This window comes from Theobroma umbraticum, unplaced genomic scaffold (genome assembly GCF_002168275.2).
Source record: "Theobroma umbraticum cultivar Fairchild unplaced genomic scaffold, ASM216827v3 scaffold_44.0, whole genome shotgun sequence".
Classification (NCBI taxonomy): domain Eukaryota; kingdom Viridiplantae; phylum Streptophyta; class Magnoliopsida; order Malvales; family Malvaceae; genus Theobroma; species Theobroma umbraticum.
The window spans coordinates 4520331-4534511 of NW_018397255.1; the positions used below are offsets into that span (position 1 = coordinate 4520331).

At 35.5% G+C, this 14181-nt stretch overlaps 2 protein-coding genes across 9 annotated transcripts in view; both read right to left on the reverse strand.

Moving 5' to 3' along the window:
- Positions 1 to 521, reverse strand: part of MYB53 (myb domain protein 53) — a 1347-nt gene extending 826 nt beyond the window's left edge. Inside the window, exons 1-3 of the mRNA XM_021418723.1 lie at positions 355 to 521; positions 133 to 262; positions 1 to 24 (exon numbers count right to left, since the gene is read on the reverse strand). The exon at positions 1 to 24 is cut by the window's left edge and continues 826 nt beyond it. Of these exons, the coding sequence (XP_021274398.1) occupies positions 1 to 24; positions 133 to 262; positions 355 to 487 (287 nt within the window). The 5' untranslated portion in view covers positions 488 to 521. The remainder of the gene's footprint in view (positions 25 to 132; positions 263 to 354) is intronic.
- Positions 522 to 3565: 3044 nt separating this feature from the next.
- Positions 3566 to 14083, reverse strand: POR (C-CAP/cofactor C-like domain-containing protein). Of its 8 annotated transcripts, XR_016350788.1 has the most exons (8): positions 12868 to 14083; positions 11889 to 12408; positions 11732 to 11785; positions 11339 to 11456; positions 10493 to 11069; positions 9324 to 9411; positions 5607 to 5783; positions 3569 to 3844 (listed from the first exon to the last, which is right to left on the reverse strand). XR_016350788.1 is itself a non-coding variant. In XM_089782510.1 (1 exon), exon 1 carries the CDS (start codon positions 13919 to 13921, stop codon positions 12860 to 12862), a length of 1062 nt encoding a protein of 353 aa, XP_089638636.1. In that variant the 5' UTR covers positions 13922 to 14083; the 3' UTR covers positions 11212 to 12859. The 8 variants fall into 8 exon arrangements, 1 of the variants encoding a protein (XP_089638636.1); XR_002444565.2 differs by adding an exon at positions 5892 to 6004 and having other exon boundaries at positions 3566 to 3844; positions 11339 to 12408; XR_016350786.1 differs by having other exon boundaries at positions 3567 to 3844; positions 11339 to 12408.
- Between the last annotated feature and the right edge of the window lie 98 nt (positions 14084 to 14181).

Sequence of the window (14181 nt, forward strand, 5' to 3'; positions counted from 1 at the left end):
AGGTGGCTTGCAATTGCTGACCATCTTGTGAATAACGAGGAAAATGAAATATACATGATTCAAGATGCAAAAAAATAAAAGTAAAAATTTATAATAAATGACATAAAAGGAAATAGTTGTTTAAAAAATTACTTGTTTCCAAGGATGGAATGGAGATTGAGAATTGTTTGCTCTTCTTCCTGGGAAAATTTCCCTCTCTTAATATCAGGCCTCAAATAATTCGTCCACCGCAGCCTGCAACTCTTCCCACACCGATTAAGACCTGGAAAATAACCAAGAAACAATAATCTCAGGATAGAGAGAAAGAAAGTGGAGGAGACTTGCAGGTGTTATACAGTAGCTTCAATTTTATACCAGCAAGCTTGGGAAGGGCTCTCCAGCTTCCATGGCCATTTTCTTGGATATATTTGACAAGCTTCTGGTCTTCTTCAGGAGTCCAAGGACCTTTCTTAAGGCCACTTTCATCACAACAAGGTGACCTTCCCATTTCAATACCTTCGTTTTCTTTCCTTAAGACTTGGCAGCTGCCTCCCTCCAATCTAACCATTAGCTGCAGGTTGCTATATTTATAGAGTTTCTGTTCCCTAATAAAGCAGACGTGCTGGTTTCCTATTTGTTGGAAAAACAAGATTGCCATTTTCCTTCTTAAATCTCAACCATACCCTTGTCATTGGTCAAATGAGTTTTCCTCTTCTTTTTTTTCCTGTAAATGATTTTATTTTAGTTTGACCTAATTGTGTCTTCAGTTTTCCAAGTGGACCCTCAATTTTTTGCTCATAAATAACTTCACACATGAATGGCGACCCACAAACATATTACAGCCGAATTGCTTAGAAGGTTGCTATGATCTTGACTCAATCATCATTTTCATGTTTTAATATATATATATACTATAAAGTAAATATATCTGTGGATCTTTTTTCTTTTTGTGTTCAAGGCCTGTATCTTTAATGGGGAAATATTCATTCCCCTGCTTTGAATGAAATCTCTTTTTATGACTTTCAAAAATATATATATATACTATAAAGCAAAGCATCTTTACTGCAATCTTAACAAAATCTTTTTTTGGCTGAGAAAAAAAAATGCAAAGCTTCTCTCATTAGAAATTTCAATGAATTATCTTCGGTGAAATAGAGCCAAGACATTTAGAAAATGTCACATAAACAGGTCAAGAAGAGTGGCTGCTTTCATACCTATTGCATAGATATTCTTCAACCTTCTGAATTTCTAATTCATTACTGTTATGAGTAGGGGTAGAGGGATAACACTTTGAAATCAAGAAATCTTTAATTCAGTTTGAATTAATTGTTTCCTCATAAATGAATCCTAAATCCTAATTCATTAAAGGTGTCAAAGAGAGAAACTTATAATAAAAAAAGTAAACGAGAGTATATGCAAAGGGATATGGACTGCCACTTATTGCATAACTCACCCTTGCACATAAATAAATAATTAATAAATAAATAAACATGTTAGTAATATATTACATTCATGTTTAGAAATTATTTGCCTTTCAAGAAAAATGTTTAGAAATTAGAATAATTAAAGATGTTTAGTAGTTTGCATTTGTAGACGACATAAGCTAACAGAGAATTTAATGTCATATCCCAAAAATTGGCTGGATTTAGCTCTTCAAAAAAAAAATATTCGATTTAAAAGACATATCAAATTGTTTATGTAAAAGATGATTGAATAATAATTCAATCTTAGACAAATATATGAGCATAAAATACATAATTTATACAAATATTCAAAAATGATTCATAATACATCAAAGCATTTAATTCAATCATAAACACACACACACATATATATATATATTTTTATTCAAAATTGAATTAAAATTTTATTTTTCTGAATTGAAAAATCGATAACTTAATCTCGAACAAATATGAGCAGATTATTCTTAAGATATGGACCTAATAAGGTAGTATGGAAGGGCAAAATTGGTAAAGTGAAGACTTGAAGGGGCAATGTAGGGTATTTAAGCAGTAATGAACAAGAATTGGATTAAAATAATGAGAATTATAGTCAAAAATAAATGAACAAGAACTGAAAGCGGCAGTCAGTAGTCAGCATCAAAGGGAACAGGTGGCCCGTCATCCATGATCTTTGAAACCCATTCCATGCACGCAACACAGCCTTTTATTTCGTCATTGATTGCATGGATCATTATACAATTTCACGTATTAATATTTAATATTTAATATTTATGCAGATGGGTCCTGAATTTTTTTGTGCTTATATTTCTAGCAAAGCTTATGCTTACGCACTAGCTAGCCTACATTACTACCCCACTCCGCAGGGTTTTGCTCATCTCCATGGCAGCCTGCCTCCATTTGCTTGATCCTCACCAGGCATATTTTTGTGAGTAATTACCTTCTGCCATATATCCGCATCAAAATCTATAGTGGTCTCTAATTATCAATTGCTTTCCATCACTCTAAATATATATTCCCGAAGCAGAAAAGATGAAAAATGAGTGACAATAATGACTTCTTTTCTCTTTTTGTCTCCTTTTTATCCTCTAAAGGCTCTTCCTAAATAATTAATCTCAAAATAAAATGATGCATTGGTGAATTGGTCATATGGCGGTGAAGGAGCGTAATCAGCATCAGGTGTAAATCGATGATGCATTTACTGATTCCAGTTGCCATCTATAACACATCAATACATCGTTGTTTTTCTTTGAATTGTCTTCTATTGAGCTTTGTGAGCTATATGAGCTGTTGTTCCCAATTTCGGTGCTGTGGCTGGCTTTTGATAAGAGGTCTTTTTCAGTGATAGAGGGTCCTGGGCGAACAATCTCTGGTGTGCCAAAATAGGGAATTCTGATGCTGCAGGAGTTGATCCCATTGAAAAGGAGTGGCTGATTAAGGCCCATGGTATGTAAACCTGCCCCTGGACTCGCTTTAATTCTACACAAAAAGAAATGTTATTCTACTTGACCTCACCAAAATATAAGACAACAATATATAATTCAGAATAAGACGTAACATGGCAATTTTCTTTCTTTTCTAAACATGGACGAAACACGCTTTCTGGAACCAAAGTCTATGAATAACAACATAATGACTATGTTGTTTGAGTATAATTTCCTTACAAAAAAGCAAACCATGGAGAGTATGCATCACATTCGGAAAGTAACTAAAACCACGTGATTATCTAATTATTAATTTCTGTGATTAATTTACACACTATACGTGCATTGCATGGAATAATTTAGCGGCCAAAACCGGTGGCCCGAACAATTAAGTATATATTTCTATGAATAGGAAAAGTTTTCATGGTGTGATGTAATTATAGGGTTAGGGGCATCTGATCATTGTTGTTGTCTCTTTGTATTGCGTAAGATGTTGAGAGTCTGAGCTCTCTCTTCTCTTGCAGATTTTAAGAGTCTCTTTCCACGTGTGCACTGTGATTTTCCACTCTAACCAAACACACCAAGTACGTATCACAGAGTATTGTATGTGTATACATGTGTAGATATGTACGTTTTTGTAAGAACATGTACGACTATGGAAGAAACAAAAACGTCTATATATGCGAAATTTGGAGGCCAATTTAAATGCTTGGAAGTCGGAAAATGATGCATTTTAAAATAATCATCAGGAGCTTGTCATCAGAATCTTTCAGTTTGATAGCCCAAAAAACTTAAAAAGCTAGATAGCGACCGAGTCGATGGTGACCCATTTGACCATAGAGGGAGATGGTTAGAGGAGGGGGTTGCAGCAAACTCTCTAAATTTTCCACCATATTGAGACCCTTAAGACATCTTTCTTTACCCCCTAACAAGAACGCGTCAATGGTATTCGTTGATGTAGTCGTCCTTTTCTTCTTTGTCCTGATTCAAGGAGGAGGGAGGAAGGGGGAGAAAGAGACATGTTGTAAAACTGATTTTACCTTCATTTCTTGCAACAGAGCGATCAATCAAATGTTCTTACAATCGGCATTAATCATGATTTCATAGTAATCGCGTGTAGGTGAATTCCTCATGGAAAAGCATTATATTAATCAAATGTAGAAGAACAAAAAAAATGCAGCAGTTGCACTCTAGGAAGAATGTATCTTCGTGCACATATATAATTTTAGAGCTTGAAAGTATATATATATATATACATATATATATATATGTGTGTGTGTGTGTTTATAATGTGCTTGTATGTGGAGGCCTAAACAGAAATTGCTAGAAGTAGAATATATAGTTAGTCAATTATTCCCTTTGACTTGGTGTTATATACTGTATATTGCATGCAAATACGCAAATATTCCATCTATTTATTTGTCAACCTCTTTGTGGTCTTATGGATATCTTTTTCTTACCTTTTCGTGTAGAGGCATGAAGCATATTTCTCAATCTTTAATCAGAAAAAGAAAGCTGCATCAGTTATACCCCTTTTTTTTTTCTTAGCTGTCTATAATAAACTATCATTATCAATGGATTACAATTCAAAGATTTTCATTTATCAAATTCCAGATGACAGAAATAGAAGTAAAGAGGAAGATAAGTCCTTTAGTCAATGGGTTGATACATACTAAAAATGGGACAAATTAATTAATGAATCATGGAAATTCATATCATGAAACTGAAGAAGTACTAATCCATGCAAATTATAATGCACGGAATGATTTTGGAAGGCAAGAACAAAAATGGCACACCAAACAGAAAAAAGTAACCACAAAAAAAATCTTCTGATCTAACCGTATTTAAATGTCATATATATTTATAAGTTCAACATAAAACAAACCATATACACTGCTGCAGATGTAATTATCAATGGCTGCTCTGGGTATATAAGCCAATAGATAAGAGTCTAGTTTGTCCAAAATCACTAATTTCTTACTTGGTAAGCTAGCTATTTCTAACTTAAACTCGTTATAAAGCATCACATCAATGGCCACCGAGATTCAAACTAACAAGAAGGAGAATTGAGAACACCATGTCCTCTCTCTCCACCTTTTTTCTCCTTCACTTAGCTCATGTTTTGTCGGCACACGTTTTACCCATAAAAGAAACCGAGATTTTTGTTCATTGAAAGGGGAAAAACATATTAACACCTTCTTCAAGAAAAACTAACAGAAGATTTTTTAGAGGGAAACAGAGAGATTACTTCTTCAACCAGGGTTCCTTGTCGGGTGGACCAGACCCTCACATCAAAAGGAAGCAGGTTTAAATAAAGAATTTAGAAAGTAAGAGATGTCACCTAAACAGCTTATTATTTTATCATTAGAAAAAATCATATTTGTAATGTCAGCTAAACAACTGATTTGCTTCCCCAGTTAAGTTTCTACCCAATATATCTAAACTCGGACTTTCTACACTTCCTTTGCCACGTAGATGTATTCGGGTCTTTCCATCTCCATGCAAAAAGAAAACAACATTATATAATGCTGGTTTTAAGCAAACATTAAATATAGATCAAAACACTCACTAGAGATGGACAACAGGAAAGTTCTTTAAAATGGATTTATTTTCAAAGCATTAGCGACAGCAATCTTTCTTTCTACTGCTCTTTCATCACCTTAGTTTATTATAATTCTAGTATACGACCAAATGAAATGATTGATGTTGAGTATGAACATGAAGGTTGACTCAGAAAACACACCTGGGCTTCCAATAGCTTTATCGACCTAATTTGTTGCAACCTGCCATGGAGGTTCCATTCAGCATCTTCTGATATATGATTTCCTAACATGAGCTGCTAATCAATGATCCTGATGATCTGTTGGTCAAAGCGAATAAAACAAACTGGAAATGAAATTATTGCAGTGCACCTTCATCCCTGCAATAAAAGCCACATAGAAAATTAACATTTATAGTTTAATGCCTCTCAGCATTGTTAATTAAGTGCTCTATTAAACAATTAAAAGAACTGTGATAGAGTGGTCACCAGAAACAGTTAGTAAGAAATACTTCTATTACGTCCAGTACACGTGAATTGTGTTTGCGAGCGTTCATGGCACACCAACTTCACCCTTTTCAACTATTCACAGCCCAACAACCCTAATAGAAAGCAGAAAAAAATTGAAGTGGGGTCTGAAAATCTATGCTAATTTCATCATATCTTCACCATTTCAATGATAATTACGTGTAGAAAGGTTCACTTTCCTTAAGACGTTCATGGATTGCATCCTATTGGTTTTGACACAAATGCATTCACAGTTATTACTGTAATATATAAGGGTTTTGTATTACTTTATGACAGAGACTCACTAAGACTATGATTTCTTCTGAAATGGCACAAAAAACCTAGGGTCATTGGTCCATAATTTTAATCAACATTTTTAAAGCTTCTTGATTACTAGTTGTTCTCATTGCTACTAAAGAATATACAGTTTTCTCAACCGTTATGCCCAACTTATTGGATTAGGAATAATTATGAATTGATCTAGATGCGATGATCGATCCCTACACAATATAACATATATAATCTGACAAATATTTATGATAAAGCATCGGTGGTAATGTTTTGGAAGTCTTGGGATCTTTATATCATTGTTAGCCATCAACTACCATGTATGATTTGTTGGCTTAACTCTCATCGGCAATGACATCATATTCACAGCTAAGGACAGTGAAAGAAAATGAGAGTGAAGGTTGATTAGAACATGTTATAAAACCATATATAAAACATAACAACTTTGCAGGAATAATCTTAAATTTGTAGCTAGTTCAAATATTCCATTAGTTAATTAATTTCTAATTAAGAAAAAAGCTTTCAAGTTTGTAGATCAGAAATCTTGTTGACAGATTGATATAAAACAAGACAAATGTGTTAGCATGGGAAGCACCAAAATAAGCAAGCAAGTTTTATTAGTACAAATTACATTGCTAAGGAATTTAATCATCTAAAATTCATGTTATATATACATATGCAGGAAAAGTAACAACAAAACAAGCTGAGCATTATTAGTAATTGTAATATTAATTAATTGAACTGCAATAATATATAGTATATATACGTAGCAATAAATATAAAAACACATATTTTATCATAGAAAAGCAATACTATACAACTGACACATATTTTAGACGCACAGTATAACGTTTACATTGAGATCGAGTTGGTACTCATAGGAATCAACAATAGTTTAAAAAGATGAGTGGCATCCACATGATTTGATAACTTCAAGTTCCTTTAGTAAACTTACTCTATTGTCTCCTATATCAGCATGCATCCAGTATTGGTGAAAGTCTTTCATGTCTACAAACTAGCTAGTTTTTGAGCCTTCTTTTCATCAATTGCCACTACTATGAACTGTAGTTCATTAAGTAACACAATATTTTGAGCGAAAAAAAAGTAACACAATATTCCTTCATTTCTTTGTTCTTTTTGAGATCCAGATTTGTGTTTGTGTTTGTGTGGTGTAACCAGAGAATTGTTAACAACATAATGTGCTTAGCTACTGTAAATCCAAAACCAAGGTTTTTAACAATTTAGTGAAGAACTGAAGAATGTATCAGTATGTTTTACCCCTTGTTTTCTTCTAAAGGCTAAGATTTCATTGAATTATTAGATCTACAAGGGTAGCTAAACAAGCATAGCACCAAGAAGCCCGTACATGTGGTGTGCCTCAAACCATAGCCCTTAGAGAAATCCAAAGTAACCTAACCCAAAAAGCAGAATTCTATATTTTTTTTTTTGATAAGCCATGAAAATATTTCATTAAAACATGGGGGTTACTCAATTCTGTAACCCACCAAAATCAACAAAAGTTTGGCATTTCACCTGTACCCTTTACAAAATATTCTGCTCAAAGCAGTCCCTGTACAAAAACTCCCAAATTCATCCCTATACAAGAAGCATAGTATAGATGCAGAATTTCATATAGACAAGGAGCATATCAAAAGATTCTTTTTCAGAAAGGCTGAAAGTTTTAAACAACTAGCCAGTGTAATAACCTTCATGACCAAGATTATGGTGGACATTGGTCAAAGTTTACACCCAGTAAATTTCTTTAAATATAAGCATTAGTAATTCTTATGGTTCAACATAAAATAAGATATATATCATTTAAAAAAACATAAAATAAGATTGATATATAATACTATCATCAGAAAACTATAATTCTAGTTACTTATAAGATATCAATCTAGTTCATTCATACAATTTTTCCATACACAGTTAAAAACTTTGCCATCTTCTATTAATTAACCAAGTAATTAAGCTATGCATATTCCCTTCATTATAACCAAACATAAAGATTATGAAATGAGAATTGAATAAAGAAAGATAGGACCAAAAAATTGTCAGAGTATTGTATTCTTTGCTTAATCTACGCACTTGTTTTACCTTAATCTTTGCAAAATCTTTTAATGGCTGTTTAGCAATCATCATGTGGGAAATGATTCAGGTTTGATCATAAAAAGGTATTTCATACTCCATAAGAACCCTATGGGTTAGTGAGAAAATTTCTGCATCTGGTATTAAGCCTATATCCAATTTAATTATTTTTAAATACACAATACCTTTACATGGTAGAAGCAGGCCAGTTCATGTGGAATAGAATGAAAAAATATTTAAACAAGATTATGGTACAATATAACGGAAGGTCCAAAGCCGAAAGAAACGGAAGTCGAACTAGCCTCCAAACTTAGTAACTTCAGCGATTTAGAGTACAATAGGATAGCGCTCAATACACCTTATCTTACAGTGAAACAAAATAGGAAGCCTTTTTTCTTTTGGATGCTCTTTTAATAGATTATTGGAGAAGAAGCCTAATATGATTAAACCTGGGCTAGAGGCGCCTGGGCCACATCCAAATTTTATATGGGACACTAGCCCAGGTCCTAAGGCCTAGTATATGGGAAGTTAAGATGAGACTGAGAAAAGATGTTGGGCTCATGCGAGCATTTTAAGTGCATTACAGAAACAAATGCACGGTCAAAAGGTTGGTGGCAACATGATCTGTTTCATTACTAAAGGAAAAGGTATAGAACCCGATTATTTGGATGCTAGTGACCTCAGAAGCAGAAAGTGTGGAAAATGCGATTATCTTGAATTTTTGCATCCTTATCTATAATGAGATTAATACTTATAGTTCAAATTGACAGAATATGCAAAACCGCAATCAGAAGAACCATCCAAGTACCTAACAATTTAGAAGACAAGAACCTTAGTGCATTTGACAGGTTCTTAAGAGCCCTTCTTCTTTGTTACAGACAAATCTGCACTCCAATTTTGTGGCATTTCATCATAAAAATTTCTTGCCCAACCATGCAGTAATTAAGCTAGAACAAGATATTATAGTGCATTAAGCCTATTCTTGAGAAAAAAGTTCAATAGTTGAACCACAACAAACTGAATATAAAGTTAACATACCTCATAAAGCATAGTTCCACACCACCTTAATTTGCTAAAGCGTAGAGACAATGAGATGGAAAAAATTGAAACTAAATGTATGAGAAACCTGCAAATGTGACGTATAAATATTTGTCAAGCAGGAACTAGTCATGAAAGCTGAGAGAGTCAGAGAGGTTGGGTTCATGAAATCTGAGTAGCTAGGATAAAGTACAAGAGAATCCAGTCAAAAGTAGAGATATACGTTGCATGCAAAAGCAGGTCACATGGTTGGAGTAGGAGATGATAAGGAACAGCATCATCAAGATTTGTTTATCGACAGGGAAGCAAGGAAAATCAAATCAAAGCTGAATAAAAAGTGCATGGAGATCACATGGTGGGAGTTAGTAAGGAAGCTTTTTTTTTTTTTTTTTGCGCATTAAATTAAATAGGTAAGAGCTAGCGAGGCTACCACGCGGACACCTATACTAACTTCGGTCTGTTCCCCTTCTGTTGGAAATCCGTGAGCACTAGATCAAGGAACCAGTTCAGTCTGTAAAGACCCATAAGGCCATAAAAGGACCCATGTACAGATAAAAGCTTGGAACTTTATAGTAGAAAGCGGAATCAAACTGCAATGGCGTGAATGGCTTTTAAAAAGATAGCTAAAAGAAGTTATTCCTATTAAAAGAAGGGCTGACAACTAACAGGCAACTGCTGGTGCTCTGCTTATAATCATATTTTATGAGACAAATATACTAGGTAAGAAAGGTAACGATTCATGCAGGATTCAGATGTACAAAAAAGCTTGAAGAAAGGACCAGATCAAAAGGGGAGACTCTTGAGAGTTTAGAATTCATTGCAAAGTAAGTGCCTGTTGCCAACCAATATTGACGATGTTTGAAGAAAAATCAATTTAACATTTGACGAAATACAGGGTTTCATACTGGCATCTGCATAAAATCTTTGATATAGTCTTCCTGGAAACCATTTTCGGTTAGTATAATATAATGGACAGTAACCCTGGATTTTCTAACTTCCAATTACTTAATTCGAATGACTGTAGTAAGAATGGTAAGACGCCCTTGTTCATGATATTGAGAACCGACCATAAAGTCAAAAGTGTCCTTTATCTTTTCGTTGCATGAAATCACATGGTGCCTATAAAATCAACAAGCTACAAGAGTGGACAAGTCAAGCAGAAGAGATACCTGATCCACGGAACAGCAGAAAAGTGCCCAATCTTTAGAATTTGGATCTCAAAAGGAGAAATAGACAAATAGTTGGAAGGCAATTTGTCAATGTCCCTGTCGATTTCGAAACGCCGTTTGCACAATCTACCAATTAAAACGATATACATGGGAAAAAGGCCCGTAATACGTACAATCCATCGATGGGCAACGGCGGCTCTCGAAGCCAAAACCTCAATTGACTACAGGGACAAATCACGAAAACAAAGATGGGGTTTGAATTTGAAATATTTTTGTTTCTAATCACTTGCTTGGGACTTGGACGAACTTGAGGGCCATCTTTTCCTGTTGAAAATCCTCCTCTGTAAAAACATTTATCTAAGTCCAGCCCCATCCCCCTGTAGAAACCGAAGATGTCTCTGACTCTACCTAGGCAGTACGCTCGTTTTCAAACCCTTCACCCAGACACTCGGTGAAGCTAAATTTAAGAGCACCCACTAGGTCCACTTTAGCAAATGCTGACATCACCCAGCCTCAACACGTAAGGTCACTCTGCAAGCAACCGGCTGCTGATCTGGCTCCTGTATAACTCTTCATGCTATTTAAAGAGGAAAACTAAGTCAAATTTTAGCAACTCGCATTACCCTTTAACTTTTCGGTGATTCATGGACTTCCGATTCATTGTCTACAATGAACACATAGAAAATGAAACTACACGGTTTTTCAAACACATAAATCTAGTTCTTGAGAATGAGAAGCCAAATTAATCATCAAAGTTTACATAATATAAAGTAGTTAAGAAACGAAAAGTTGTGGAAAACTTCAAACTAAGAATAAAGTAGTTAATTGTTCTAATGTTCAAAGCACCTTCACAACTTCAAATTCCACGAATGGGACTTTTCTTGAGCACGGGTCCATTAATTGGCAGAGAAATGTAGATCCAAATGTTGAAATAGTTCCCTTTCTCGGAAGCCAGAGCATAAACCTGAAACCAACAGTTACTAATTACTAGCGAGCATTTACTAGGGAGTCATAACTTTGTAGGCAAAGTTTCAACTCCGGAGGCCAAATAGACAACTAAGTCATCAAACAAATGGCGTCAAAGAAGTAAAAGAACTGATAAAGCAGCTTAATGAAGTGCTACTGGAAACCATTTTAAACTATTTCAATCTCATTAAGTTATATGGGGTAAATACACTTCGATTTTTGTACAAAAAAGGCCCTTGATAAACAACTTATTGTGATCGTTTAGATACATGCCTTTCCTCATTTGCAAAGTGCAGCGCATTGCGCCCATGCTTCAAATCCCTGGAACTGATCATGAAAAATAAAAGACAAAGCCCTGGAACTGCTCAGAGAATCTAAAGAGGCAAAGTAACAAAAAAGGGATGATGTAGAAAGAAAAGAAAAAGATTACCTGAGCTCTGCAATTAAACTGAGATTTAGAGGGGGAAATTCAAAGTAGCAAAGATATGAGACTCCGAAAATGGTGAAGGCAGAGAAATCATATGTGGATTTTTCCTTTCCTTCACTGGATGAGTAGATGCACTTACAGAGGCAGAATTCTTCTTTTTTTATCTTTTAAACTTCTGTCACCTTTGCCTTCGGAGTATGTGTTTTAGGAGCAACTCTAGCTTACCTTACAAGCGCCATTAACACAGATTCCATGCATGATTAATGAATGCAGAAATCATAGGCAAAGCTCATTTAAGGAAGTGATAGATTCTCAATCAGAGTACTCCTTAAGTAAACATCCCATTCATTCAAGCAGATGCTTAAGATTCCAATAGCAAGCTCCAGAAATCATTTGTACAGCCAAAGAAACTGGTACACTTCAATCCAACCACACCCAAAGCCATCATCATGTTTATGACTGCCTCATCCATCTCATCTACCTTTAATTGCTAACTCCAAATTCCTGCTATTTATATTGCACACTGTGCAGAAAATGAGGGACAAACCAACCAGTCAGCTAATGTTCCGTAAACCAATATATTTGACCCTTTAATAGAGTTTAAAGCAAAAACATGTAAACAAGATTCTTCAGACCTCCAAAATGACTTACATAAGTAGTCCTAATCATACAAGTAATAACTTCTGGGTGCTGGCACACATGTAACCAGAATTACAGAAAGCGGCAACATAAAGATTGCCATGAGTTTAATAACTTCCATATTTCATTTTCCATAAGTCTAACAAATCTAGTCAAAAAGCCTGTAATTAACAACAGAAAATAGGAAGAAACACATAAACAGCTCCATAAAAATGATCCTTTGCCACTTCATTTCCAATTCCATTTCAAAAAATGATAGCAAACATAAATTCAAAACGTGACCAGAACTCAAAACAACTCAAAAAATTCGCACACTCTTTATTTCAAAACAAGCTTTAACTACCTTCATTTCCGCTCTCCAAATCGCCAACCCGAACCTTCCCAACCCTCTCATTCACCGGTAAAACGCACCAATTCGGCGACTGCACAGCTCTCAACCACTTAAAATCATCCACATTCCCCCAATTTCCTGTCTCCTCACTCAACCCTGCCTTCTCTAAGTCCATCTCAATCCCTTCATAATCCAAACAATACGGGGCAAATCTCACAACATTGCTGTCTTCAATTATAGGCCTACTCCTCACTCTCAAATAGAAATCACTCCCTTTCGCCAAATGAATCCTTATCTGATGCGAAGCCAATACAAAGACACACCGTTCCACTTCCTCTATCAAAATCGACCCGATTACCGGCCCCAAATAAACCTTGCAATCCTTCAATCTGTTCATAAAAACCGCATTGCAGCAGCCAATTAATCTCACTTCGCAGGAATCCAGATCGGATAGCGTAAATTCCCCAACTTCCGTTCCCTTGAACTTCTGAATTAGGGTTACGTTTGTTTTATTTCTAAACCCTGGGGAATTGGGGATTTTGAAATTGGTCACTGAAACGGCGTCAGATTTTACGGGTTCAGGTTCTTTGGGGAGTTCTTTTTTTGTTGTGGCTTTGTTTTTGAAGGAGAATTTCCTTTTGGGGATCAATTCGGAGTTTAAAATCTCGAGATTTTGCTTCAAATCGGAGATGGTTTTGAGAGAAGTGCGAACCTCATAAGAAGGAAGGAAGTATGAGTTCTCCGCAACGAGTTTTTCGAGGTCCGAGATGGAGGAAGAGATATTGGCGAAATGAGTTTTGAGGCGAGAGGGATCGGATTGAGCAATGAGACGGGAGTCGGCGAGTTGGGAGTCGATGGATTGCTTGGATTCGGAGAAGCGGGAGAGGAAAGAGGACGTGGCCTCGGAGGAGTTGGTTGAGTCGGATCGGCGAGCGAGTGAGTTGTCTAAACGAGCGTGGTGGCGATTGGAGAGGCGATCGAGCATGGCTTGGTGCTTTTTCTGTAAGTCGGCATCGAGGTCCAGGTTTTTGGCTGGGAGATTTGGGTCTGGCCGTTCTTCTTCCATGGTGATTTTGAGGTTCTTTGCTTTTCTTTTTTCCTTTTTTCGGTTGCAAGCAAAGGTAAATCAGCTGGGACGCTAATGAAAAAAAAGGGCCGCAAGAGAGATCTGGTCGAAGAAAAACGACGCCGGTGTTCATTGTAAAAATTTCCCGCCTTGTGAGGGTGTTTATATAATGGAGAAAAAAAAGAAGGATTCCTATATAGTATTTATTTCCCACTATTAAAATGGATAGTTATTGTTTCTCAAATTGTAAATAATTCATA